We start from the raw sequence: 25,784 nt of genomic DNA on the forward strand, positions 1-25,784 counted from the left end.
CGTTCCCATTCCCAAGCCAACCTCCGTCTTCCCCTTCTACCCCTTCCGATAACAACGACAATTAGATTATGGCCAAACATGTTTATTTTGAGGCAATGAATAGTATTTCAGCCTGCAACTTGGTCTTGATGAATCAGAGCATTGACAGCCTCGATCTACGTGCTTAAGAAATTAGATTATGGGCAAAAGATAAATTGTAGTTTGTGGTGTTTATTACTTGGGTATTCATATCCACAGGACTCTTATCATAATCTGACATGCATGGACATGAACTTATATATTCACTATATAAGTTCATACCAAAACTCAATTATTTACATTTATTTTGTAAGAGGTGAAAGAAACAATAATAATGGATCAGACAAGTAGCCAAACTCGAGGTGCGCGATGGTCTCTTACTAACATGACTGCTCTTGTTACCGGTGGAACCAAAGGAGTTGGGTAATTTTTCTTTTTTTACCTTAATTATCTTTTTTTAATTTTAATTCACTGCAATGCTTATTGTCACGGTCTTGTACTTTTGTTGGATCGTGGTGCAGATATGCAATTGTGGAAGAATTGGCAGGGTTCGGTGCCAGGGTTCACACATGTTCTAGGAATCAGGCCGACCTTGATTCATGCATAACCAATTGGACTAACCAAGGTTTTAACGTAACTGGCTCCGTATGTGATGTAACATGTCGAGTTCAAAGAGAGGAGCTCATGAACACCGTCTCTTCCAAGTTTAATGGCAAGCTCAATATCCTGGTGCGTTACTACCCCGTTGTCTCAGTCATTTATTTACCTTTTTTTTTATTTTCTCTGAGCTGTATTTTAAGATCAGGACGTAAAGAGTACTTTTTTTTTTTAGTAACGTGTTAAGGTTGGTGTCGATGGGTAACTATAAACAGGTGAACAACGTAGGGATATTTATAAGGAAGCCAACCGAGGATTACAAAACAGAGGATTTCGCTACGCTAATGAGCACCAATCTTGAATCGTCATACCATTTCTGTCAACTTTTCTATCCCCTTCTCAAGACGTCAGGGTTTGGTAGCATCATCTTCATGTCTTCGGTTGCTGGTGTCGTCTCAGTCGACGTTGGCTCACTTTACGGAACTACTAAAGGTTTGAAGTTGTCTCTTTCATATTTCTCTTTTATCATTCAATAATTGTATGATGGGGATATATAGTTATATACAATAATTAATAACCAAGTAATTAAACCAAAACCGGTGCACGCATCATTGCAATAATGTTTTATCGGCAGGAGCATTGAACCAACTAGCGAGAAATTTAGCATGCGAGTGGGCAAAGGATAACATTCGGACAAATTCTATCGCACCTGCGTACATCCAAGCTCCTGTTACTCAACAGGTAAATAATACTGTTGGGTTTGTGCCTGGAATCTATCTGTTAGTCGCAACTTCGAACGACTATACAGGGGTCTCGCTCTAAGCCTCTCCCTAGCAGTCATGCTTATCATACCTTCTGAATCTGTAATCTGAAAGCTCCTTACATATCAATAAAACTCTCTCCCGTCTGCCCTGTGGACGTAGCTAACACACTGTTAGTGAACCACGTAAATCTGTTCGTTGCTTTCTTTATTGTTTTTATTTGTCTTTCTTGCTTCTGTTATAACTAAAATTGCTGATGCAGAACGCTGATTCAGAAACGAACTCTACTCAATATTCTCGACACAGGATAAATTATTCGAGTATTTAACAGGTGTGCGAATAATGGCAGGGTCCTATCTTTGAGGAATACGTGAAAGGTGTGAAAATCAGAACACCGCTAGGAAGGCTAGGGAAACCAGAAGAAGTAGCTTCTTTGGTAGCATTCCTCTGCATGCCGGCCTCTTCTTACATTACCGGTCAAACCTTTTGCGTCGATGGCGGGTTAACTGTCAATGGTTACTATCCCTCATTTCAAATCAAACCTTAATTTTAGTTTCCGGTGCATTTTGATTCCAGCAAATAAACGATGCATTCTTCGTATTATTTTCTGTATCAATAGGCTACGTATTGGTAACTCGAATTTTTGGTTGATGTATCAAGATGGTTTGGCCATGTAAGAAGGAGACCATGACGCACCTTGCCAGGTTAGGAGGAGATTTTGGAGACTTGGGAAACGAAAAAGGTCCTAGAGGCAGAGGAAGACCGAGACGCATACATGGAGTGATAGAGCGACGATATGAGAGTTCTGGGCTTGAGGAGAGTATGGTGACGGAGAGGGCACAATGGAGGGAAAGGATACATGTGGATTTTTAGTATTTGATGTTTTTGACTGATTTAGTGTTTTTTTTTATTTAATTTAAAGAAATTAATTTATTTATTTTTCTCTCCTTTATTACACACTTTTTCAACAACCACTTTCTTATAGATTTTACCTGGTTCATTCCGGATCCTTAACTCTATTTCGGTTTTTAAAAATCGTTTTAATCTTTTCTCTCGATTTAAATTTTAAGTTTTTATAAAAGAAAGACGGAATTCGATTTTAAAACCCCTAAGTTCACCTTGACTTTCCATTACATTTTCGTTCTCCCTTTGTTTTTTTATCTTCCCCTTTTTATTCGCATTTTGAGGCGTGTGTTCGCCCATGGACGGTTCAAAAGGATGATTCATGTCAGCCGACCCCAAATCATTTTGGGATTAAGGCTCTGATGTTGTTGTTGTTGTTGTATTAATAAATTATCCAAGCCATGCATGTTCATACTTTAGTTTTCGACGAAAATAGCTATATTGCCAACAACTGCATCATACTTCAATATGGTTTATTTCTCGAAATGGGGCCAAAACTCGGGTATAAGCGGTTTATTTTGCGATAAAAATGGAATGACTAAGGTATTAAAAACAAGGTAAAATACGACAATAACACGAAGACGTAGCAGATTAGCAGTTAAGGTATCGGAATTGTTGTTCAATGGAAAGGAGCATACATACAGGCAAAAATTATCTAGATGTTGGGCCATGGTTATCTGGTTTGCTTATTTCAAGCATGAATGCATAAGAAAAAAAACAAAACAAAGAAGATATTTCTCGATATGGTATAGCTGTCGCATTTATGGAGCCATTCCGAAAAAAAGGAGGCCTCACCCATCATCTTAAACTTTTAAATGCTTATTTTCTTTCGAAAAAGAATGAGGCTTCACCTATCAGCTTAAATTTTTGATTTGTTAAGGTCGTCTTCATAAATGCTTATTTCGGAAAAAAAAAATGAGGTCTCATCCATCGGCTTAAACTTTTGATTGGTTAAGATCGTTTCATAAATGCTTATTTCGAAAAAAAAAAAAATGAGGCCTCACCCATCCGCTTAAACTTTTGATTGGTTAAGATCGTCTTCATAAATGCTTATTTCGAAAAACAAAATGAGGCCTCGCCCATCAGCTTTCGAAAAAAAAAAATGAGGCCTTACTCATCAGCTTAAACTTTTGATTGGTTAAGATCGTCTTCTCATAAGATATCAGAAGTTGATGACCCTGACGCCCTGAGGTCCCAAGTTCGACAGATATTTCTCTCCAATGGATAGCGACGACTCACAGCAAATCTTTACGGCCAATAAAACAAACTGTATTTAATTATGGTATTTTTTTATACATAAAGAAGCCCCTTTTTTGAGGTAATGATCAATTGAACATTATTTCACCTTGCAAGTTGATGATGACATTGATGAATCTAGGCATTGGTTCCTAACCACATGACTCTTATCATCATCTGATATGAGCATAATAGTTTCGGATTATGTCGACAGCTCGCAAATCGCCACTATATATATATTAAAGCTAAATTATTTACATTTTGCCTATTGTATTCCGACACTTCACTTAGTTGAAAGAACAATGGCTCAAACAAGTAGCAAAACCCGAGATGAACGATGGTCTCTTACTAACATGACTGCTCTTGTTACCGGTGGTACCAAAGGAATTGGGTATTCTTTTTTTTTTTTTTTTTTTATGGTTTCCTTTTTCTTTCGAATATTTAGTTAAGAACTTTTTTTTTTCTATATGACATTAATTATTCACTCTCGTTTTAAAAAAATTTGATGCCTACATTGCTGAGTAACAGTTGCTTTATCACACTTGTCGAGACACGTTTTGCAACGTGAATATCTTTAGTTACACATTATTAAATATTATAAAAATTTGCAGGTACGCGGTTGTGGAAGAATTAGCAGGGTTTGGTGCCAGGGTTCATACATGTGCTAGGAATCAGGCCGAGCTTGATTCGTGCATAAGCAATTGGACTAACAAAGGTTTTAACGTAAGTGGTTCGGTATGTGACGTAACATGTCGAATTCAAAGAGTGGAACTCATGAACACTGTCTCGTCCAAGTTCAATGGCAAGCTCAACATCTTGGTGAACAACGTAGGGAAGTACATAGTGAAGGCAACAGAGGACTACAGTTCGGAAGATTTCGGTACCATTATGTGCACCAACCTTGAATCGACGTACCACTTATGCCAACTTTTCCATCCCCTTCTCAAAAGTTCAGGGGCCGGAAGCATCGTCTTCATGTCCTCGGTTGCTGGGGTCGTGGCAGTCGATGCTGGCTCTCTTTACGGAATTACTAAAGGTTTGAATTTCGACATTGGATATACTATGGAGCATTTTACCAACCACTTTCTTATATATCTTAACTTTGTATTATATTTCGCTCTCCCTTTTGTTTCTTATTTTTCCCTTTTCTATTCGCATTTTGAGATGTGCGTTCACCTATGGACGATTCTAAAGGATGATTCATGTCAGCCGACCCCAAATCATTTTGGGATTACGGCTCTGATGTTGTTGTTGTTGTTGGTGTATATACTATGGAGCATTGAAATAATGTTTTTTTTCTTGATGTTTTGCAATCTTATCAAGCAAAAAGGAACATACATCGGATGTACTACCTCTAACTTTTTTGTTTTTGAGCATATATATCATATATGTATATTTTTTGAGCTTATTAACTCAAACTTTATTTGTTTTTGAGCATAACTATATTTGTTTTTGAGCTTATTAAAATTTATAAGTTAGATTTTAATTTTTTTTTTTTCCATCGAAACTCAAATTTTACTAAATTTATATGTAATGTTTTTTAGTTTTATTGAAAATTTTTAGAGCTTAATCTTTAAGTGAATAAACTCAGAAACTTTGTTGTAAAACTCATAATTTTTAAAACAAAATTTTTATTATAATGTTCAGAAACTATAAAATTGGTGGTAATACATCAGATGTATAATCCACCTACTGATCTTTAATTAATTCGCAGGAGCAATGAATCAACTAGCAAGAAATTTAGCATGCGAGTGGGCGAAGGATAATATTAGAACAAATTCCGTTGCACCGTGGTACATCCGAACACCTCTCACTGAAAAGGTACTGAATTAGCAGGGTCAAATAGTTTTCCGACACAGGTTAAAATTCGAGTATTTATTAACCCGTCTTTGATTAAATTGTAGGAGCTTAGTGACGAGGAATACGTGAAAGGTGCAGAAGGTAGAACTCCTTTAGGAAGGTTCGGAAAAACAGAAGAGGTTGCGGCTTTGGTAGCATTCCTCTGCTTGCCGGCCTCTTCTTACATTACTGGTCAAACCATTTGCGTCGATGGCGGGGTCAGTATCAATGGATACAACCCTTCGTTTCAGATAAAAAGACCTTAAATTTACTTTAAATTGTACTTTACAATAATCGATCTTACATTCGATCCCATGTACCTTGTAATTTGCGGGAACCCTTGAAGTATTGGCGTAATGTTTTTATTGTTGTACTTTGATTTGAGCTAATATATCATGTATTCGCACGAGATCCAATATTTAGATTTATATTAGTTCGACACTGCACGATCTCTTAAATGATTCGGACAAATTCGCATGAGACTGGCTCATCAACGAAATAACAGAGCTTTAATCCCAAAATGATTTAGGCTCGGTTAACATGAATCATCCTTTAGAACTGCTTAAAGTTTTACTGCTCGTTCACAAATGTTTCTCTCTTACGGATAGCGGTTGGCAGCAACCTTCATACTTAAAGACAATTTGTATTTAATGGTGTTTAATACTTAAAAGAAGATATGTCTTATACTTTTATGGCAATGAGTTGATTAGTATTTCACCTTGCAACTTGATGTTGTTGAATCAGAGCAACTGAGCAATAATAATGGTGGTTAACCATATGACCCTTATTATGCAATCTTGCTTTAGACAGTCTGAAATAAAACGGACTAAATATTACCATTTTTTTAATAGAATGTTATCATTTAATGATAAAATGTTCTAACTAAAGTTGTTACTTTTTACCCTAAAAATAATGGTAACATTTATCCAAAAATGGTACTCCCTCCGTCCCGGTCAATTGTTGTCCTTTCGTTTTGGCACAAAGACCAAGGAATAAGGAAAATGTCAATAACTAAATGACAAGTGGAACAAATTGAATGAAAATGATCAAATTACTCATCAAGTTGATTCTTAAAATAGAAAGGACAACAAATGACTAAGACACCCAAAAATGGAAAAGGACAACAAATGACCGGGACAGAGGGAGTAATATTTTATCGTAAAATGGCTACATTTGGTCCGTCTTATTTCAGACGGGATATAGCCTGTCTGAAATAAGAATTTGCGCATCATCTGACAAGAACATACTCGTCGGTCATTTGTTTACCTATTCTATTTTAGGGTGTCTTATTCATTTGAAATAAGATTTGTCCACTCGTCATATATTAACTAAAACTACAAATGGTCCCCTCCTCGGCTCCTCTTTCCTTTGATGTGGTGGTTGCTCACTTCATTTCTTAACTAGAGGTCAGGAGTTCGATCACTCTGCGCCCATGAAAATGGAGCAAATTCTTTGACCAGCCGTTTACCTCTTTGTGAGAGCACCCGCTGCAAGGGAACCGGTTTACACCAAAAAAAATATTGTCTCTTCTGCAATAATTTGCTATGGACTAGTATATATAGAGACTAGAGTATAAGTTCATACATATATCGAAGCTTAAATATTTACATTTTGCAAGAGGTGAAAGAACAATGGCTCAAACAAGTAGCAAAACCCGAGATGAACGATGGTCTCTTACTAACATGACTGCTCTTGTTACCGGTGGTACTAAAGGAATTGGGTATTTTTTCCTTTGATTTTCATATCGCTTTTTAATTCGTTGCATGCTTATTATCAGTGGTGGATCTAGCTGGAGCGTTTGCACTCGCTCTGGACAATGAGAGACTCGAAAATTTAGTTAAAAGAACTTTTTTCGAGTTAGTCCATTCTTAAGAACATTTGAGTTGAAATTTGCAGATACGCGGTTGTGGAAGAATTAGCAGGGTTTGGTGCTAGGGTTCATACATGTGCTAGGAATCAGGCCGAGCTTGATTCATGCATAAGCAATTGGACTAACCAAGGTTTTCAAGTAAGTGGTTCGGTATGTGACGTAACATGTCGAGTTCAAAGAGAGGAACTCATGAACACTGTCTCCTCCATGTTCAATGGCAAGCTCAACATCCTGGTGAGTTCATAATTACCATTTTGTTTTCGTTCCTAAATTTCCGAGTAAGTGTTTCCTTATTCGTTTGGTAACAGTGTAGTTCTGACGGAATTTTTGTCAGTATTTTGGTCATTACTGACGGTTTTTCCGTCAGAAGTTGCAAAATTCAAATTTTTGTTGGGCTCACCACAGGTGACACATGTGACGGTTTTTTCGTCAGTACTGGACATTACTGACGGATAATCCGTCAGAACCTCCTTCTGACTGTATGACGGATAATCCGTCAGTTAGCCGTCAGTAAAGGAAGTACTGACGGATTTTCCGCCATGAGCTAATTTTTAGTGACGAAACGTAGCGATGCGCGTTACTGACGGATTTTTAGTCAGGAATGCACTTTAGTGACGGAAAATGGGCTTTACTGACGGAATTTTCCCTTCAGTTTCCCGCGTTTTCCTTGGTATACAGATACGGAGTAACATATTATGGTTGAATACATGTAAATAGGTGAACAACGTAGGGAAGTACATAAAGAAGCCAACGGAGGAGTTCAGTTCCGAAGATTTCGCAACCATAATGTCCACCAACCTTGAGTCGTCGTACCATTTATGCCAACTTTTCCATCCCCTTCTCAAAACTTCAGGGGTTGGCAGTATCGTCTTCATGTCTTCCGTTGCTGGGGTCGTGTCAGTCGACGTTGGCTCTCTTTACGGAACTACTAAAGGTTTGAATTTCGAAATTGAATATATAAATTTCAAAATAATGTTTTGCAATCTTATGGAGCTTGTTTTATTGATTGGCAGGAGCAATGAATCAACTAGCAAGAAATTTAGCATGCGAGTGGGCAAAGGATAACATTCGAACAAATTCTGTTGCACCGTGGTACATCCGAACTCCCCTCACCGAAAAGGTACTTAAATTACCAGGGTAAAATTGTTTTCCAACACAGCATAAAATTTGATATTTCCCGGCACAGGGTAAAAAAAATCGAGTATTTAACGGAATAAATGGTAGGATTATACATATGATGTACTGCATCAGATGGTATAATTTTTGAGTATTATTAAGATAAAGTTTTTAAGTTTTGTTTTAAAAAAAAAAAATTTAAGTTTATTAGAAAGTTTTTGAATTCATTCTTTTAAATATAAAACTAAAAGAATTACAATATAACTCAAAAATATTATATATAAGCTCAGAAAAATTTGAATTTTAAAGTCAAAAAGCTCGAAAAAATACACAAAAACTCAAATATATATGAAGTCTTATGTAATACATCCGATGTATAATCTTTTTTCTCTAGGATCTTAGTGACGAGGAGTACGTTAAAGGTGCAGAAAACAGAACTCCGCTAGGAAGGCTAGGGAAGACAGAAGAGGTTGCGGCTTTGGTAGCATTCCTTTGCTTGCCGGCCTCATCTTACATTACTGGTCAAACTATTTGCGTCGATGGCGGGTTCACTATCACTGGTTACAACCCTTCATTTCAAATTAAACCTTAAGTTGATTTGAGTTCCGAAACAGTTTCTTGGTAATTTGCGAGAGCCCTTGAGTTACTGGTGTAATGTTTTTTGTTATTGTACTTTAATTTGAGCTAATAATAAATCATGCATTTTTCCGTATTGTTCTCCTTGACAAAATTGTAACTCGAACAATCCAATATTTGAATTTATATTAGATCGATACTTGAGCTTGAGGTATATATTGGTCGATGTATGCCATGAACGAACAACGTCACAGTCGATGTAACACGCCGCAAATAAAAGAGGTAACGGAGCATAAAAGGAGCTCATAGTCTTTACATATATATATCAATGGAATGTCATGAAATCGGCATTCACGAAAAACTAAAGACGTTATTCATTCACATCAAATTATGAGGTTCGCCAACAAAAGTAAATAATGTTTTCTTACATTTGCTTACTTTCGGCTTCAGCTTCAGTAGTCTTCATCGCCTTCAATTTTCTGTAACCATTGTCGGTACCAAACATCCTGCACACCGAGCAGTTGTTAAACCAAAACCAAACAACGGATTGACATAGCTTTTCTTTTTAGGGATATTCTTTCGTGTACCTTGAATTTTTTCGTTTTCTAAGATGTACATCTTTTTTGCCAATAACTCTTAGCTACAAGTTCAGAATGCGATAAAAAAATTTTTCTCAAATTGACCATCTTTAAGAGCTCTTCAGTTTGAAAAATAATTCACCGACGTCTCAACTCGTAGTCGAGAATTATGGTCAGTCAAAGTTTATTCGTTAAGAAACCCTTGACCAACCATAACTGCCGGCTACGAGTTCAAAAAGCGGTAATTTTTTTTTTTCAAATTCAAGGCCTTGACGAGATAATTGGTTTGTAAAAAAAATTACCGTTTTCTGAACTCGTAACAGAGAATTATTGTCGGTCAAAGTTTTTAAAACCATTACAGAGGAAAGACGAAAACAGTCATGCATAAAACAGTGTGTTTCAAATAGTAACCTGCGTCTAATTACCAGTCCATGTGTACGAATGTTGATGAGTAGTTCCCGGACTTCGTGTACAATAACCGGTGATGATAATCATGAAAATCCGAACTGCACAAGCAAAAACAATCAAGACAAAATGTTAATAGAGACGACGACTAAGATCAGATGAGAAAAATCGATTTATAAGACTCACCCTCCGTATAAGGGAATGAAATGTGACGGGCTCCAAGGAAAGTGATACCCACAATGTGCTTCGACAGTCTCGAGAACTCTAAGCGATATCCACAGCCAGAGCGTAAGCACATGTGGGCCTGTGATGGCAGGTCCGACAATTGTAGCAAATCCGAGGAATAGTATTTCAGCTGGATGTGCATATTCAGAAGTTAGTCCGAATGGTGTTGCATACCTGCACATATTACAGTATAACACACAAATTATGCAGAAAAACCAGCACCAATTCCTGAACATAAAAAATTATGGGAAAATGCACGCGGTGCCCTTAAGTTTTGAATTTTGCCCGAAATACCCAATTTTTTGTTCCGGAAAACTTTAAGAGGCTATAACTCGTGACTACGAGTTCAGAAAGTGATAATTTTTTTTTTCAAATCGATTATCTTTCCGAGAACTACGATTTGAAAAAAAAAAAGTCGTGTTTGGATCCCGTGGCTAGGAGTTTCTGTACGTCAAAGTTTTTTACCGAACAAACTTTGAGTGGCCATATCTCTTGGTCACAAATTCTTTTTTTCAAGTCGTAGTTCTCGAAAAGATAATCAATTTGAAAAAAAAAATCGTCACTTTCTGAGCTCGTAAACACGAGTTATGGCCTCTTAAAGTTTTCCGAATAAAAAAATTGGGTATTTCAGGCAAAACATCAAAGTTCAAGGGCACCGCGTGCATTTTCCGAAAAAAGGGATTTTTAAGGGAAAAAACAGCGAGAAGATTTATCCGTCACTCACTCGTGATGAACGCTATGGACATGCTGGTACAACCATTTCGTATGTAGTATCCTATGTCCCCAATAAAACACGAAATCTTCAAGGAAGAAGTAAAATATTAACTGAGACACGACTTCTTTCCTGCAAACGGAAACAGCTAATTTTACTGTCAGGGAGTTGCGCGCTGCACAACATTGATGCTTATGAAAATGGCTAATTGGCTATACTATATAAAGAACCTGACTATACCAGGGTGGCAGCGGAAGACTACTACGCATCCCCATTAATTTGAAGACCGGATATGATACTAGAATTACTGGCAAATTTATACAAAAGTGATACAATAGCAAGCGCATTATGCATTTCAATTGTGCTGCAGGAGTGTTTGTTTTAGCCTGAAAAGAAACAATCCGCTTCAGTAAATAAAAAGTGATGACGTGGACACTATACTATGGACCCAAATAGTTTTAAATGAACGCTAATTATCTAATTATTTTGCTAATTAACGCTAATTAACTAAAAAATTCAAAGAAGCGCGGCTAACTTTATCCTATGACAAAAGAGGACGAAGCGTGAATGAAACCTGAATCTTGTACTTGGTAAGAAATCCGAGCCTCTCCAGGAGTACGAAAGGGAGTCCTGATAGGAAGAAAACACTCTCGTGAACGATGAAACTTCCGAGACAGGATAACTGGAAGTCGCTGAAATTAGTGATCATGTACTGCAACAGCAGGAACAACAAGAGTTAGAAATGAGTCAAAATGCGCAAAAATATTACAGACACGTCTGATAAACATTTACAGAAAAAACCAGAGACGGAAAAGTAAAAAAGACCGATAATGCAAGCTATTGGATGTTAATATTACAACATTAGCAAGTGAAATTAAACAATAATAATAACAAATGTTGCTAAGAATCTTTATATGAAAAAAATTAAAAAATAATAATAATAATCGGCAAGTCTTGCTTCTAACGTCTCACATTCTCACAGACCCGTTATAACTTATGACTGTCACGAGTAATAATTTGTTGTAAATAATAATAACCTGCCAGCTAGATTCAAGGAGGGACGCCATGGGAGACAAAGCTTGGAATTCAGAGAGATTCTTGGAAGAAAGAGAGTGATTGTGAGACCAGAAACAGAGTGATACAATCACAGTTCAGGTGAAAGAAATCTGTTTGCACTTTTGTGTTCTTTGGATTTATAAACGATTTGTTGGACGTATAACGACCTTTAAAAGTACATGTATGATGTATCTCATATATTAAAATAGAAATAAATTATAAGTATTATGTTCTTGTTTAAGATCGTACTTAATTAAGAAACGGTTTTTTAAAATGTATTGTTAATATTTGCATATTAAGTTATTAATGTGTGTCCGTAGAGAAAAAGGAGCATATATCGGATGTACTACCTGTCTACCTCCAACTTTTTTGTTTTTTGAGCATATATGTATTTTTTTTGAGCTTATTAACTCAAACTTTATTTATTTTTGAGCATATATGTATTTTTTGAGCATAATAAAGTTTATAAGTTAGATTTTAATATTTTTTCCATCAAAAACTCAAATTTAACTAAACTTATATGTAATATTTTTGAGTTTTATTGTAATTTTTTAGAGCTTAATATTTAAGTGAATAAACTCATAAACTTCATAGTGAAACTCAGAAACTTTAAAACAAAACTCAAAAACTTTATTATAATGCTCAGAAACTATAGAATTAGAGGTAGTACATCAGATGTATAATCCTCTTACTGGTGTCCGTATGGTACACGTTGGAAAAACCGATTAAGAAAACACTTGCATAGTTACGTTGCATCCGATTTAAATAAGGCAAGAGTAAAAAGAAGATCGTGACTTGTGAGAAATTTTAAGTTAAGACGATAAAGTAGTTATAAGTCATGATTTCAACTTAATGCTGCCCCTATTTTAGATGGGAAGAAAGTCGTTATAAGCCGTATAAAGAGGTTTGTCTTTCTATATATCCTTCTTATATACTCCATTAAGAGTAAATTGTTAAGGTGTAAACCCAAATTTTATATCGATGACCTAAAGATAAGAGTCCGCCAACTTTAATACTACAATATAATGGTTTTCTTCGAGAAGGAGATCAAAAGTAAATTCAATTCGTGAGGATTTGGTCCAAAACAAACAGTATCATACTATATAGATCGTGAACACTGATATACCAGAGGTCTAACAAAAGGTTTAACGCTTTCGCACAACATAAACAAATATAGATCATAATCATATAGATATACTCCGTAATAAAGTTGTTTTTTATATTAAATTTTATATGGAGTTTTTTTTTTTAAATAAAATAGAGAAGAGTATTAATTTTTCTAGTTGGTCTTCCTTAAAACAACCGTATCCGTGACGACTGTATTCAACTTAAATATAAAACAGGTCAAATAATAATACTCGTACTATATAGGTAGATGAAACAAGAGGTTGTCGTTTTCTAGGCATTCTGCTGACTGCTATTCATCTCCTCCATCTATTTAACTCGTTCTATTTTTTAAGATGAATTTGCATCGGCTTATTAAGTTAAAGCTCAAAATCAGTTTAAAATAGACATTGGCTTAACTCGAGCTCGAGTAAATCAATATGCAATAATTAACCTGAGTTTATGAAGTAAAATTCTTAGTGGTGAAATATAGTCGAATACGTACCAATCCACTCGAGATGAAGTTTGTTCGAAGATAATTTCAGTGCATTTGACAAATTGCCCTTTACATTAACATTTCATGAATGGACAAGTGCCTTTGGACAAATTACATACCTTTTCTTGCACTTTCATCGTTACAAATGGTAAAATGGTAAAACTGTTAGTACTCTATAATTTTAAGGTAAGAAGTAAATATTCAATTACAGGACACAAATTTCTGTCTATTGAATCGGACATGGCAAAAGATCACATCTTCAGCGCGACTAGAGCTAAATAAAGTTGGTTTAGACCAAATTGTCCAATCTGAACTAAACTTGGGCAATCTACTTATAAAAAATATAAAAAAAATTAAAAAAATGTCTGAGCCCGGGTTCGAACCGGGGACCTCTAGTGTGTGAGACTAGCGTGATAACCGACTACACCACCCAGACTTAGTTGCTCACATACACATCATCATTTTATATAACCAATACCATTAAATTCAGAAAAAATTACCTATAAAAAACAGATGCATTGGTGTTCATCATATCATTAATCTTCAAAAAATTCTCTCAATTTTTTCATACCATCATGAATTCTCAACACCATGCATCTCTTGGTCGAAGAACTGTAAGTTTATTATTAATCATTTTCTTTATTTTTACATAGTTGCTTTTTCATATACGGTTTTACTAAATCACACCCATTTTGCCATTAGTTTCTCGTAAGCTCGTCAGCTCGTGTATGATTTAGTAAAATCAATGTCCCGTTAGTTTTTCCCAAACTCGTGTATGATTTAGTAAAATCCTTATATGAAATAGAATGTCCCTATTTTTATTTATCAGATTTCATATTAATTAAGCTTACATTTATTCAATTTAATTGATATAATTTTCCATTGGGTATCCAAAAATCTAAGTTTTTTCGAATTTCATTGATGAATTTTCAATTGGGTATTCAAAAATCTGACATTTTTCCAAAATTATTGATGAATTTTGCAGCTAGAGGAAATAAGGCAAAAGAGAGCAGCTGAAAGGATGAGCAAAGCTTCTTCTGGGTCTGATCTCAGCACTTCATCTAATCATCCTGGTATTTTTTTTAATTTATAATTTAATTTTAATTTTTAATGAAAGATTGTTGAAGAAATCATGTGTTTATCATGTTAGTTAATCTGGGTAATTGATTTTTTTCAATTTGGTTTCAGATAATGGTGGGATCAAAAAATCTGATAGTGTTTCCAAGCTTTCTGAGGTAATGTACATTTTTTAATTTAGGGTTTTTTTTTTGGTGATTTGATGATGTTGAATGTATAAATTGGGAAATTTGTTGTAAAGTTGTGATCATTGTTTAGGGTTGTTAGATGTTGTTTGCTTAGCATATGTTGACTGTCTTGTAATTTTGATTGAGGGGAAATTTGGGTGTCATAGATGAGAAATTGTAATGAATCAGGGTTAACGAATACGCTCGGGGACCCTACGAATCACAAATCATTAAGAGCGAATTCTATCATGTCTCTTACTGAAAATACATCTATAACACAATCTTTAAGGCCTTGTTTGGATAAAAGGATTGGGAAGGAGAAGAAGGGGAGGGATTTGGAGAGAGGCAATTTCCTTTGTTTGGATAGCAAAATGCGGGTGGAGGGTTGGAGAGAAAGGAAAGGGAGGGAGAGTAGGGGATTTAAAATCCCTTGTTTGGATAGCAATTAAGGGGGGAGGGATTTGGAGGGATCCATTTTCCCTCCTCCAAGGCAAACCAAAATCTCTCTACAATAGGAATGATTTGGAAGGAAATTGTTTTATTTTAGGGTTTTTTTTGGTGATTTGACGATATTGAATGTTTAAATTTGGAAAATTTGTTGTAAAGTTTTGATCTTTGCTTAGGGTTGTTAGATGTTGTTTGATTAGATTATGTTGATTGTCTTGTGGAACTGTTTGAGCTTCTTATAATTTTGATTGAGGGGAAATTCGGGTGCCGTAGATAAGAAATTATAATGAAGCAGGGTTGCCTGATACGCTCGGGGAGTTTACGAATTGCGAATCATTAAGAGCGAATTCTATCATGTCTTTTACTGAAAATACATGTATAACTTACAATCTTTAAGAGCGAATTGCGAATCGGCAAGGGAATCCAATAACCATGTGAATCTGTGATCTTTATAGGGTGTTGGAACTGTTGGTACATTAGTGAAGTTGAAACTAAAAATTGATAACATTATTGTGTAATGGAGCTTTGATTATATGGTGGTTTGTTAGAAGTTGTTTGGAATTTGGATTAGCTTCTGCAGACGATGTCGTGGAACTGTATGAGCTTCTGTTGTTTCGAACTTTCGAAGTGAGGGAAATTTTTTTTTTTTTTTTTTTTTTTTACATTGATGACAATTTGTCTTAAAGCTGTGATCTTTAGGGAGTTTATTAGGATTTTTGTAGATTAGCTTCTGTTGAAGATGTTTTCGTAGAATTTTCAGGGCTTCTGTTAATCCGATAACCATGTTAAGCTGTGATATTTATGGGTGTTGGTACCTTAGTGAAGTTGGATGAGCTTCTGCTGACGATGTCGTGGAACTATTTGTGCTTCTGTTATTCAAAATGATGGAAAATTTTGTTACATTGATGGCAATTTTCGTAAAGAAACCGACTAAGATGGTTTGGCCATGTGAGAAGGAGACCTATGGACGCACCAGTTAGGAGGCTGGAGACTTGGAGAACAGAAAAGGTCCCTAGAGGCAGAGGAAGACCGAGACAGACATGGTTGAGAGTGATAGAGCATGATATGAGAGTTCTGGGGCTTGAGGAGAGTATGGTGACGGAGAGGGCACAATGGAGGGAAAGGATACATGTGGATTTTTAGTATTTGATGTTTTTTTGACAGATTTAGTGCTTTTATTTATTTATTTAATTTAAAGAAATTAATTTATTTATTTTTCTCCCCTTTATTACACACTTTTTCAACAACCACTTTCTTATAGATTTTACCTGGTTCATTCCGGATCCTTAACTCTATTTCGGTTTTTAAAAATCGTTTTAATCTTTTCTCTCGATTTAAATTTTAAGTTTTTATAAAAGAAAGACGGAATTCGATTTTAAAACCCCTAAGTTCACCTTGACTTTCCATTACATTTTCGTTCTCCCTTTTGTTTTTTATCTTCCCTTTTTTATTCGCATTTTGAGGCGTGCGTGCACCCATGGACGGTTCGAAAGGATGATTCATGTCAGCCGACCCCAAATCATTTTGGGATTAAGGCTCTGATGTTGTTGTTGTTGTTGATGGCAATTTTCGTAAAGCTGTTATCTTTAGGGGTTCTCTCATCTCTGAGGACTTGTGTAGATTAGCAGTTAGCTTTTGTTGAAGAATAAAGATGTTCTTTTAGTATTTTCCGGGCTTTTGTAAATTTTGATTGTGGGAATATTTCTGTACATAGATGACAATTTGTCGTCAAGGTGTAAAATCTTTCTGAGTTTTATTAGCTTTTGTGATTAGATTCTCTTGAAGATGTTCTTGTAGAACTATCTGAGTTTGCGTAAATTGTACGAGTAGATAGAATACTTCAATACATAGATGAGAAATTGTCATAAAAGTTGTGATCTTTGTGGCTATTGTTAAGGTTTCTGCAGATTAGTTTCCGTTGTTGATTTTGAGCGCGTTGTAACTTGTGGTTTGGTTGGCATTGTTTGGTTCCAGAAGGATGTGGGCAGCTTAGTGGCACAGATTAGGGATTTACAGAACAAGAATGCTGTTTTTGAGGATGAAAACAACAGACTTAGTTCAAAGGTATGCGACTTGTTTTCTCGTTTTTTTGTGACACGTGGTCGTTTAAAAGGGTATGTTTTACTTATAGCCATCATTCGTCCTTGTAGCTTGAAACGAAGGAAGTGGAATGTGAGACACTGCAAAAGCGACTGAATGATCTGGTAGGCACATTATATTTTCAGTGTGTCTTGTTACTCTTGTATGAGACTATGTAACAATGTAAAACCACCCCGATATATATGTATTCTTAGTATATATGGTGTGTTGGTCTTACATGTAAAACCGTCTTTAAGTTTTCAGATTATATTCGTGGGGATTCTTTATTTATTTTTCCTTGCTTTTTTATTGGTTATGAATCGCTTGGTTTATTAAATGAATGAGGTTTTGATGCGTTGTCAAATTGCAGGAACAAATTTCAGTACCATCTTTGAGAAAAGCACTCAGGGATGTCGCAATGGAGAAAGATGCTGCAGTTGTTGCACGGGTATACAATTTAAGTAGTACTTGTCATGATATATAGATGGTCTTGGAGATATACTTGTATACCCATACTTGTTTGGACATTGAATGTATGAATTCGGTGTATTAATGTAGGAGGATCTCTCAGCACAACTTCGGACACTAAAAAAGCGTTTGAAGGAGGCTGAAGAAGAACAGTACAGAGTAAGCAATTGTTTTGCACTTTTTGTCACAAAAATTATAAAAATAGGCTGTCTCACACAGTACTTTTTGTGAGACCGCTCTTTATTAACCGACTACCCAATAGCACATTTATGATTTATCCCTTATCAATTGTAGGCCTCACAATTTCTGTATGTGAGGCAATCTTTCGAGTCCGGATTCTCTGTCCCATTTTCGTGTTCCATCTTGTGTCCCGCTCTCTCTCCATTTGACACATAAGCATTAAACATTGAAATTGAATATTTAGATGTCATTAAAGGATGAGGTGTTAGAAGATTAAAGCAGTGGGACACAAGATGGGACACGAGAGTAATTATTTTACTTTTTTATTCTGTTGATTTATATTGAAAGTTTTCTTCCTTGTGTACTTACTGTTGTCATGTAATAGGCTGAGGAAGACGCAGCTGCATTAAGAGCAGAACTCAATTCCATTCATCAGCAAGCAATCAATGATTCCGCTGGTAGTATGTCTTCTATGGGTTCACCAGATCAAATTCATATATGGGAAAAAGAGCTAAATAACCTAAAATTGGAGTTCGAGGTAACTTAAATAAGCATTTTATCAAATTGCTTTTTTGTCGTATTTTGAAGTCATCTCATAGTGACCTTGTTACAGAGAGAGTTGAAATTGAGGCAACAAGAGCAGCAACGGCTAGCAGAAGAGCAAGCTCGGGTTTCTGCTCTCATGTCTGAAAAGGAAGACTTGGAATTGAAGCTTGCGAAAGTGCTGAAAACTTCTTCAGGTACTCTCTATGTGTTTGGGTGCTTACTTCAGTAACACCAATCACATGTAGGAGGTTTCGTATCAATAAGTCGCATCTTGTTTAGTCTTCCTAACATCTTGGTTGTTATGCATTGCAGATGATGCTTCAAGGAAAATATCCTCGAATGCGTTTACCTTTGTAAGTCACATTGGGCAGCCTATAGATTTTAACATTGTTTCATCCATTTAAATATGATTGTAAATTACTTTGATGGAATGCATTTATTTGTGAGATTGGGATCGAAGGATGATTTGAAACATGACTAGAAAGGGGACATAGAATTTATAAACTCCCTTGGTTTTATATACCGAATATATTAATATACTTGTTTTTAAGACGGTGAATTGATTTTCAGTTGAACGTAGAAGTACTCCTAGTCTTAAGAGAACTGTAAAACATAGATTCCGAAGGAGAGAAATATTCATAAGAGTGTATTTCATACTACTTTTTTGGATGCATTGAGAGATTTTCTGAGTTGAGGTTCTTGGCATTTGTAGCAACAAACACGATCTGTGTGAACTTCCCTTTTCTCTTATTACGAACCAGCCTTTGGTAAAGTTTAGTGCTTTTAATGGTCCCTAATCAAATAGCGTAATGATTGAAAACCTTGTAGGAAGACAAGGAGAAGCTAGAGAACCAATTGCATGATATGGCAGTAATGGTGGAGAGGTTGGAAAGTGGCAGACAGAAGCTTCTTCTAGAGGTATATCTTTCCGTTCCAAACCGCTCGATTAATTTTTTTAGCAAAAAGATTAATATCATTACTAATGTCATATGGCGTCTACGAAAAAATATCAAATTAATCAGTTTCACGTTTATGGAAATCGAACAATACACATCTATCTATATGGCATACATTATTTCATTGATAATAGGCCATCAGCACTCGATTAATTTGATATGCTGATGTTAACATTTTCATTGACAGATTGATTCTCAATCTTCCGAGATAGAGAGGCTTTTCGAAGAGAACTCGAGTCTGACATCTGCCTATCAGGAAGCTGCGGGGGTGGCTTCACATTGGGAAAATCAGGTAATTTAGGATGCCTTTTAAGATTATTTTGGCATTTCGTCACGGGTCTAGTGTCTAGTGTCTCGTGTGACACTGATAGTATTCGGTGGCTTTGGTGTTTGGTTATTCATCTATTATTCCTTTCTTCCTTTTTTCTACGGAGGGATTAGTTTACTGGACGCCCTTATGCGCTTGTATCTTGATTGCAGAAAGGTAAATAGTTGGGGACTGGGGTGTCCTTTGACTTTACTATCCTCTTTTGCGTCTATTTTCATTGAATTGTGTACATTTCTTGTTTTGATGCTACAATGGAAAATTTGAAAGGTTATACACCGATGGATTTTTCGTTGCTTAAATCACGAGAAAATATATTCATGTCCATTGGAAAGGTTTCGGAATATAAGAGAGTAAAACAAAATAACTCATTAATTCTACACTTCTAATATTGTGAAGTAGCTATTGATTGATGTAATTCATGACACGGCTTTCATTATGGGTCATCTGGAAGCAGCGTTTCTATGTTGAACATAGGGGTGAGTTGTTGTTGGCAATTACGAGAGTTAATTCTCGTTTTACTTGTCTAACGTTTTAGGTAAAAGAATGTCTAAAACACAATGAAGAGCTCCGAGGATTGCTGGATCAAATTAGAACAGAACAGATTCGTGTAATGTCGTCGAATGGAGGACTGACAGTAAACAATTCAACCAATGCCAATCATTTTAGAAAAGACGAAACGGGTGCAGTTGATTACACTAATGAAGTACTCGACCTCAAGGTTTGTATTCGGCTTCTAACATCCGGAGTACCTTTTATTTCTCAAAAAACTGTTTTTTTCTTTCTGCAGCTGTGAAAAAAATGTCCGAACTGTGAAGTATGGAAGTTTTGCCCTATATCTACCATTCTAAAGAATTTCTTAATATTTTACTACTCGAAAAACTGTTTTGGTAACATGGCTCATAAATTGACATATAATTGGTAAAAAAAGCATAAGGGTCATACGATCTCTGAAGTATCGTTGAATTGGTTACAGGGACAGCTAGCCACGGAACAAAGCAGGGCAGAGGGTTTATCAGCTGAGGTTATGCAACTGTCTCTGAAACTCCAACAGGCTACACGGGCATATACTAACCTTGCACGACTGTAAGTTTTGCCAAGTCTCGATACTGATTTCATAATTTTAGATTAGCCGTCTGTTCTTTTGATTGAAACTAAATCCGAGAATCCTGGATGGCTGAATATATGTGGGTTGCTGTTTGATTTCATACTTCAGGTACAAACCCGTCTTACGAAATATCGAGAGCAGTCTGGTTAAAATGAAGCATGATACTGCTCTTCCTGTCAAATGATGAAGGAAACTCTTCATGTGATTATGTCGGTCATACTTGGAGTCGGACTCTGAACCCGTCTTACGAAATACGGAGTATCAAAATTGATTGTTGTAGTCATATAGCATTGTCTGTTGTATACAACTGATTCTTCAGGAAATGTAACTATTCAATTGATTGTTTCGACTTATGTTACGGACTACAGAGTACGATTATTCTTCGGTTTTGCGAGAGAAACTAGCATAACTATGACTACGAGTATTAATTAGTCGCAAAATGTCTTTGCAGCATTATCAAAAAAAAATGCCACGGTCGTCGGTTATAGTAGAAGTAAAACTCGGTAGCTATAACTTACGTATAGGACGATTTCTTAGGGCATTGTTTCAAAATCGCTTAAATTTTTAGGGAAATGTTTTAGATTATGATTTGGTAGAGTTATATTTTGTCTAAGATGACTTTAAAAATCACGAAAATAATTTTTAGGTGATTACATTATGAAGAGAAATGTAGGTTTGAGTGGTCAAACATAAATACTGAAAAGTCAAACATAAATACTGAAATACACACGTATATAAAACTTACGAAATTGTAAATATACAAATTTGCCAAATTTTTAGATTTTTTTTTAAAAAAAAAATTAAAAAAAAAAAACCTTAGTGTAAACGCGTTTTGTTAATAACTAGTCTTAAACCCGTGCAAATTGCACGGGTTGCCTTTTCAAGTTTCGTTATAATTAAATAGTCTAAAAATAATGACTGTTTTATACAAACTATACACGAAACTCTAATATTATGTCGCTTTATAGTATAAAGCTTTTGTAAAAATACGAAGCTTTCTAGCTTTACCGTTATGCATGTTCTATTTTAGATATGAACTTATTGTTATCGTAAATAAAAATATTCAAACCTTGAAGTAACCCCATTTGATTTCAAAGAGTTGGATAAGTGATATTAACAATACACGTGATGATATTGTGGTGAATAAGCCTTTGTCTGATCATGGGTGTGCTTCAAATTAAAATCCATAAAAATTAATCGGCTTGTTAAATTTCATAACATAAAAGATTTTTAAACATATATAGTTTTAAAGTTATATTATAAAATAGGATAGAGTGTGTCTACTTTCGTTACCGCTAAGGATAAAAAAATACACGTTTATTGAAGTGATATCATCAAAATGTGTAAATAATTAAAATCACATTGTGCAACAACTTTTTTATTTCGAAACATTATATGTTTATGTGGTTTTTTCACCCAAGCTTGTAGTTTCATCATCTTAGATTTAATCAATATTTAAGAGTCGTCATAGCCTTAATGATTAAATTGTTACTTCGCTCGACTATGAGAGCGCACTTTATTTACTATCGTTTCCAACCCTTAAACCTCGTTGGATGAATAGTCATAGCGATATAGGTCGTGAAATTTCAATAAACTTGTACACCGTCTATGAACTTCTGAACATATACATTTTGGTCTATATAAAAATAGTGTTAATTAAGCCTAATATAGTAGACAAAATTATTAAGCAAGTACTTGAGACATATAAATAAGGACATATTGTATACGGGATACTTGAAACCATGGTGTTTATATGAGCATTTTAATTTTAGTCATTACTTTTCGATATGTTGCTCTCACTTTGTTCTTTTTAATCACATATTATTACTTAAAACGGACATATTCCTCTTAACCTTAAGAGTTAAGACGGGTTAAATATTACTCATAAAACAAAAACAAAAGCATTGAGATTAGCAAAATGTTTGTCCTATTTATGTAAACGGTGTGTTATTTAACCCGTTTTATTTTTAAGACGGATCTACTCGTCTTAAAGAAGACTTATAAAATGGGTCATAACTCATAAGTGTTCAAGGACTTGGCACATAAAACAGTATACTGCTAAACAAACATATTGAAAACGGTTTGGTGCATTACTAATTTTTCCTAAACAAACCTTACAAACAGGCTTAACTCATGCAATACTAACAAAGAGCCCATTTCACAAAACATACAAAAATATCCATATAAATGAGAATTAAGTCAAAACCCACTCTACTAATCCATTTAAACACTACCATACATATCCATAAGCGGGCTTGCCTCACCCTAATTACTGAACCCTAAAACCATATCCCTCTAATCCTCTATGCTTCACTGTATTCCCACCGTCACTGTCCCCTTCAAAGAAATTGAAAACCTTAAAAAAAAAAAAAATTATGTTCTACATCGTCACTCTTATGTTTCTCTCTTTCGTACCATTCACCATATAAATCAAATCCCTCACTTCAAATCGCCCTTCAAATTTAATTCAAACCTCATATGGTAATATTTGCAGTCAATTATCGAAAGTAGTTCTTCATGATAAAAAAAGATCGAGTTTTAGTATTTTACTCTATTGCTTTTTAAATTTTTCATATATTATTTTCGTTGCATGCAGTATTTTTTTTTTCCAGTATTTTACTTTCTTTTTTTTTCTTATTTCAAATTATTTTTTCACCAATATTCAATTATTTTTCTAATTTTAATTTAATTTTATTTTTCTAGTATTTTGTTCATTGTAAATAATTTAAACATATATTTTTCTATATATTAAATGTTTTTCTACTTCGTATTATTTTTTGTTCACAATATATATGTAAATAAAATTTTTTTAATGGCCCATAATGTTATTTAATGCAAATAAGATTTATTTTTTAAAAAAAAAAATGGATGTCATATATGGATTTTTCACTATAATCTTATTTTGCTGACAATAATTTTTCACTAATATAGTTTTGTTTATAATAATTTTGTTTCACAATTTTAACAGCCGCCAACTTCCATTACTTTGATTATACGAAATATATGGGATAAGATGTGTTGATTGTATTATTTTCAGCATCATATTTCATATGATAATTTTTTGTTTTGACAAAATGTTATACTATTAGTTATAATAATATTGCTGAAATTATAGTAATGAGGAGCAATTCACAACAGGAATATGTTAGACCAATTTATCAAATTGATTGTTAAACCGGATTCGTTAATATCAACGACGTTTTAGTAAACGTCGACGACGTTTTTCATAAAAAAGACGCTCACTGCCCCTCATCTCTCACTAGCCATTCTCCCTATTCTCTCTATTCTCTCTACTCAACCTCCAACTTCCACCAACACTCAACACCACCACCACACTGCCACCACAACCACACCGCCACCACAACCACCGCCACCACACTGCTGCCACCACCACGCCGACCTTGCCGCCTCCACCGCCACCACACTACCGCCTCCCACGTTGCCAAGTAAGTGTGATTTTTTTTTTTTTTGTTAAATTAGTTTAGAAATTGAAACCAAGTAAGTGTAGAATTTGTTAGTTTTTCGATTAAAATTCATGTTAATTAGTTGTTATTATGTAAATTTTGGTATTGTTATATGTTGTTTCGAAATATAGTTGATTGGGATTGATTTTTGAGTCGAAATTTGTTGTTGTTAATTGAATTGGGAGTGAATTTGTACGGTTTTTAGGGCGAAACCGCGGCCAAACGTTGGAAATGGTTGTTGGCCGTGGGTGTAACGTTGGAATGCAACGTTCATCCGTGGCTGAACGTGGGAATTGGTTGTTTGGCCACGGAGAATTTTTTTTTTTTTTTTAAATTTTTTTTTTTTTTTTTTTTTAAAAAAAAAAAAAAAAAAAAAATTTCTCCGTGGCCAAACGTGGGATTCCAACGTTTGGACCACGTCCAACGTTTGGACCACGGCAAACGTTGATTTCCAACGTTTGGTCCATGGTTCAATCTTGGGGGTAAAAATTCAGATTTACGCAAACAATTAACAATATGTTATTTACAAAATTAATGTCATGAACTAATTAGGCTGACATATTGTTAATTGTTGTTGTTGTTTTTTGTTTTTAATTTAGTTGAGTTTGAGAGAAATTTTTTTAGAGAGAGAAAGTCAAAAGGGCAGTCATCGTCTTTTTTATGAAAAACGTCGTCGATATTTACTAAAACGTCGTCGATATAAATCAGCCCCCAAATAAAAAATGCATTGCTGAACGTGTGTGGGTCCCTTTTTAAATAAAATAAAAAATTGAACTTTCAACCACAGGCTGACACATCAGCTCTGTGGTTGTTCGTTTAATGAATAGGATTACTAGGTGTGAACATAGTAAGTTGTAAGACTTCAAATATTACCGTTAATTTAGTTATCGACCGCGCGCAAATATAAAACACACCCTGTTACATCATCACTAAAAAGATTACCAAATTTCGTAAATATTTTTTGGGAAGTTTTTGAAATTGTAATAATCATTAACTTACACTCTTATATAGTTATATATATCGGAAAAATACTTGTGAAAGACGGTCTTACTAAACAAACACTTTCTTACGTACTTGTTAAATTTCATCGATGGAGGAGCTTGGAGTAAGCACATCGATGTCGAAACGGATGAAGACGTCAAACGGGAAGAAAAAGATAGATGTAACAAAGAAAGTAATGAAGAAAACAAATAGGCAAGTTACGTTTCGAAACGACGTCAAGGGTTGTTTAAAAAGTGCGATGAGTTGAGTCATAAATATGGTTCGGAAATTGCTTTAATTACTTTCTCTGAAGCTGGTAATTGTTTTTCTTATGGTAATCCTAATCCCGATTACGTCCTACAACGTTATCTTAATCGTTCGGGTTCTAATGACGGTGTTAATTGTGGCGGGTTTTGGTGGGACGAGGTGGAAGTTGATAAACTCGGGTTAAGTGAGCTTGAGGAGTTTAAGGTTGGGTTGGAGCGGTTACGAAA

The 25,784-nt window shown here is 35.1% G+C and overlaps 5 protein-coding genes and 1 non-coding gene across 9 annotated transcripts in view; 4 read left to right on the plus strand and 2 right to left on the minus strand.

The window, feature by feature from the left end:
- Positions 1 to 204: 204 nt before the first annotated feature.
- The window catches only part of LOC141591545 (tropinone reductase homolog At5g06060-like), a 106,066-nt gene continuing 80,486 nt past the window's right edge, over positions 205 to 25,784 (plus strand). Inside the window, exons 1-5 of one of the 2 annotated variants that reach the window (XR_012520922.1) lie at positions 205 to 441; positions 540 to 747; positions 891 to 1,107; positions 1,250 to 1,356; positions 1,726 to 1,935. Coding sequence is in view for 1 of the 2 variants with exons in the window: in XM_074411922.1 (XP_074268023.1) it covers positions 353 to 441; positions 540 to 747; positions 891 to 1,107; positions 1,250 to 1,356; positions 1,726 to 1,923 (819 nt within the window). In the remaining variant the exon portion in view is untranslated. Of the gene's footprint in view, positions 442 to 539; positions 748 to 890; positions 1,108 to 1,249; positions 1,357 to 1,725; positions 2,033 to 25,784 lie in introns of those variants that run through there. The other variant, XM_074411922.1, reaches the window with a different exon arrangement.
- LOC141591530 (tropinone reductase homolog At5g06060-like) lies at positions 3,586 to 5,763 on the plus strand. The gene is made up of 4 exons (XM_074411893.1): positions 3,586 to 3,906; positions 4,127 to 4,551; positions 5,230 to 5,336; positions 5,420 to 5,763. Exons 1-4 carry the CDS (start codon positions 3,698 to 3,700, stop codon positions 5,618 to 5,620), a joined length of 942 nt encoding a protein of 313 aa, XP_074267994.1. The 5' UTR covers positions 3,586 to 3,697; the 3' UTR covers positions 5,621 to 5,763.
- On the plus strand, positions 6,936 to 9,040 carry LOC141591531 (tropinone reductase homolog At5g06060-like). Its single transcript, XM_074411894.1, has 5 exons — positions 6,936 to 7,074; positions 7,251 to 7,458; positions 7,942 to 8,158; positions 8,238 to 8,344; positions 8,735 to 9,040. The coding sequence occupies exons 1-5, from the start codon at positions 6,986 to 6,988 to the stop codon at positions 8,930 to 8,932; spliced, it is 819 nt and encodes a 272-aa protein (XP_074267995.1). The 5' UTR covers positions 6,936 to 6,985; the 3' UTR covers positions 8,933 to 9,040.
- On the minus strand, positions 9,138 to 12,060 carry LOC141590847 (methylsterol monooxygenase 2-2-like). 2 transcript variants are annotated; one of them, XM_074411379.1, is made up of 7 exons: positions 11,874 to 12,055; positions 11,411 to 11,548; positions 11,077 to 11,222; positions 10,849 to 10,968; positions 10,086 to 10,298; positions 9,920 to 10,000; positions 9,138 to 9,422 (listed from the first exon to the last, which is right to left on the minus strand). In XM_074411379.1, exons 1-7 carry the CDS (start codon positions 11,901 to 11,903, stop codon positions 9,341 to 9,343), a joined length of 810 nt encoding a protein of 269 aa, XP_074267480.1. In that variant the 5' UTR covers positions 11,904 to 12,055; the 3' UTR covers positions 9,138 to 9,340. The 2 variants fall into 2 exon arrangements, with proteins under 2 accessions (XP_074267480.1, XP_074267481.1); XM_074411380.1 differs by lacking the exon at positions 10,849 to 10,968 and having other exon boundaries at positions 11,874 to 12,060.
- TRNAV-CAC (transfer RNA valine (anticodon CAC)) lies at positions 13,855 to 13,928 on the minus strand. Its single transcript has one exon. It is a non-coding gene; the product is annotated as a tRNA-Val (tRNA).
- On the plus strand, positions 13,979 to 21,223 carry LOC141591543 (uncharacterized). 2 transcript variants are annotated; one of them, XM_074411920.1, is made up of 15 exons: positions 13,979 to 14,106; positions 14,478 to 14,565; positions 14,681 to 14,727; positions 17,158 to 17,247; positions 17,334 to 17,387; positions 17,633 to 17,710; positions 17,821 to 17,889; positions 18,296 to 18,448; positions 18,524 to 18,650; positions 18,769 to 18,809; positions 19,285 to 19,374; positions 19,600 to 19,704; positions 20,276 to 20,458; positions 20,714 to 20,823; positions 20,954 to 21,223. In XM_074411920.1, exons 1-15 carry the CDS (start codon positions 14,068 to 14,070, stop codon positions 21,027 to 21,029), a joined length of 1,350 nt encoding a protein of 449 aa, XP_074268021.1. In that variant the 5' UTR covers positions 13,979 to 14,067; the 3' UTR covers positions 21,030 to 21,223. The 2 variants fall into 2 exon arrangements, with proteins under 2 accessions (XP_074268021.1, XP_074268022.1); XM_074411921.1 differs by having other exon boundaries at positions 17,161 to 17,247.

Source organism: Silene latifolia, chromosome 7 (genome assembly GCF_048544455.1).
Source record: "Silene latifolia isolate original U9 population chromosome 7, ASM4854445v1, whole genome shotgun sequence".
NCBI lineage: Eukaryota > Viridiplantae > Streptophyta > Magnoliopsida > Caryophyllales > Caryophyllaceae > Silene > Silene latifolia.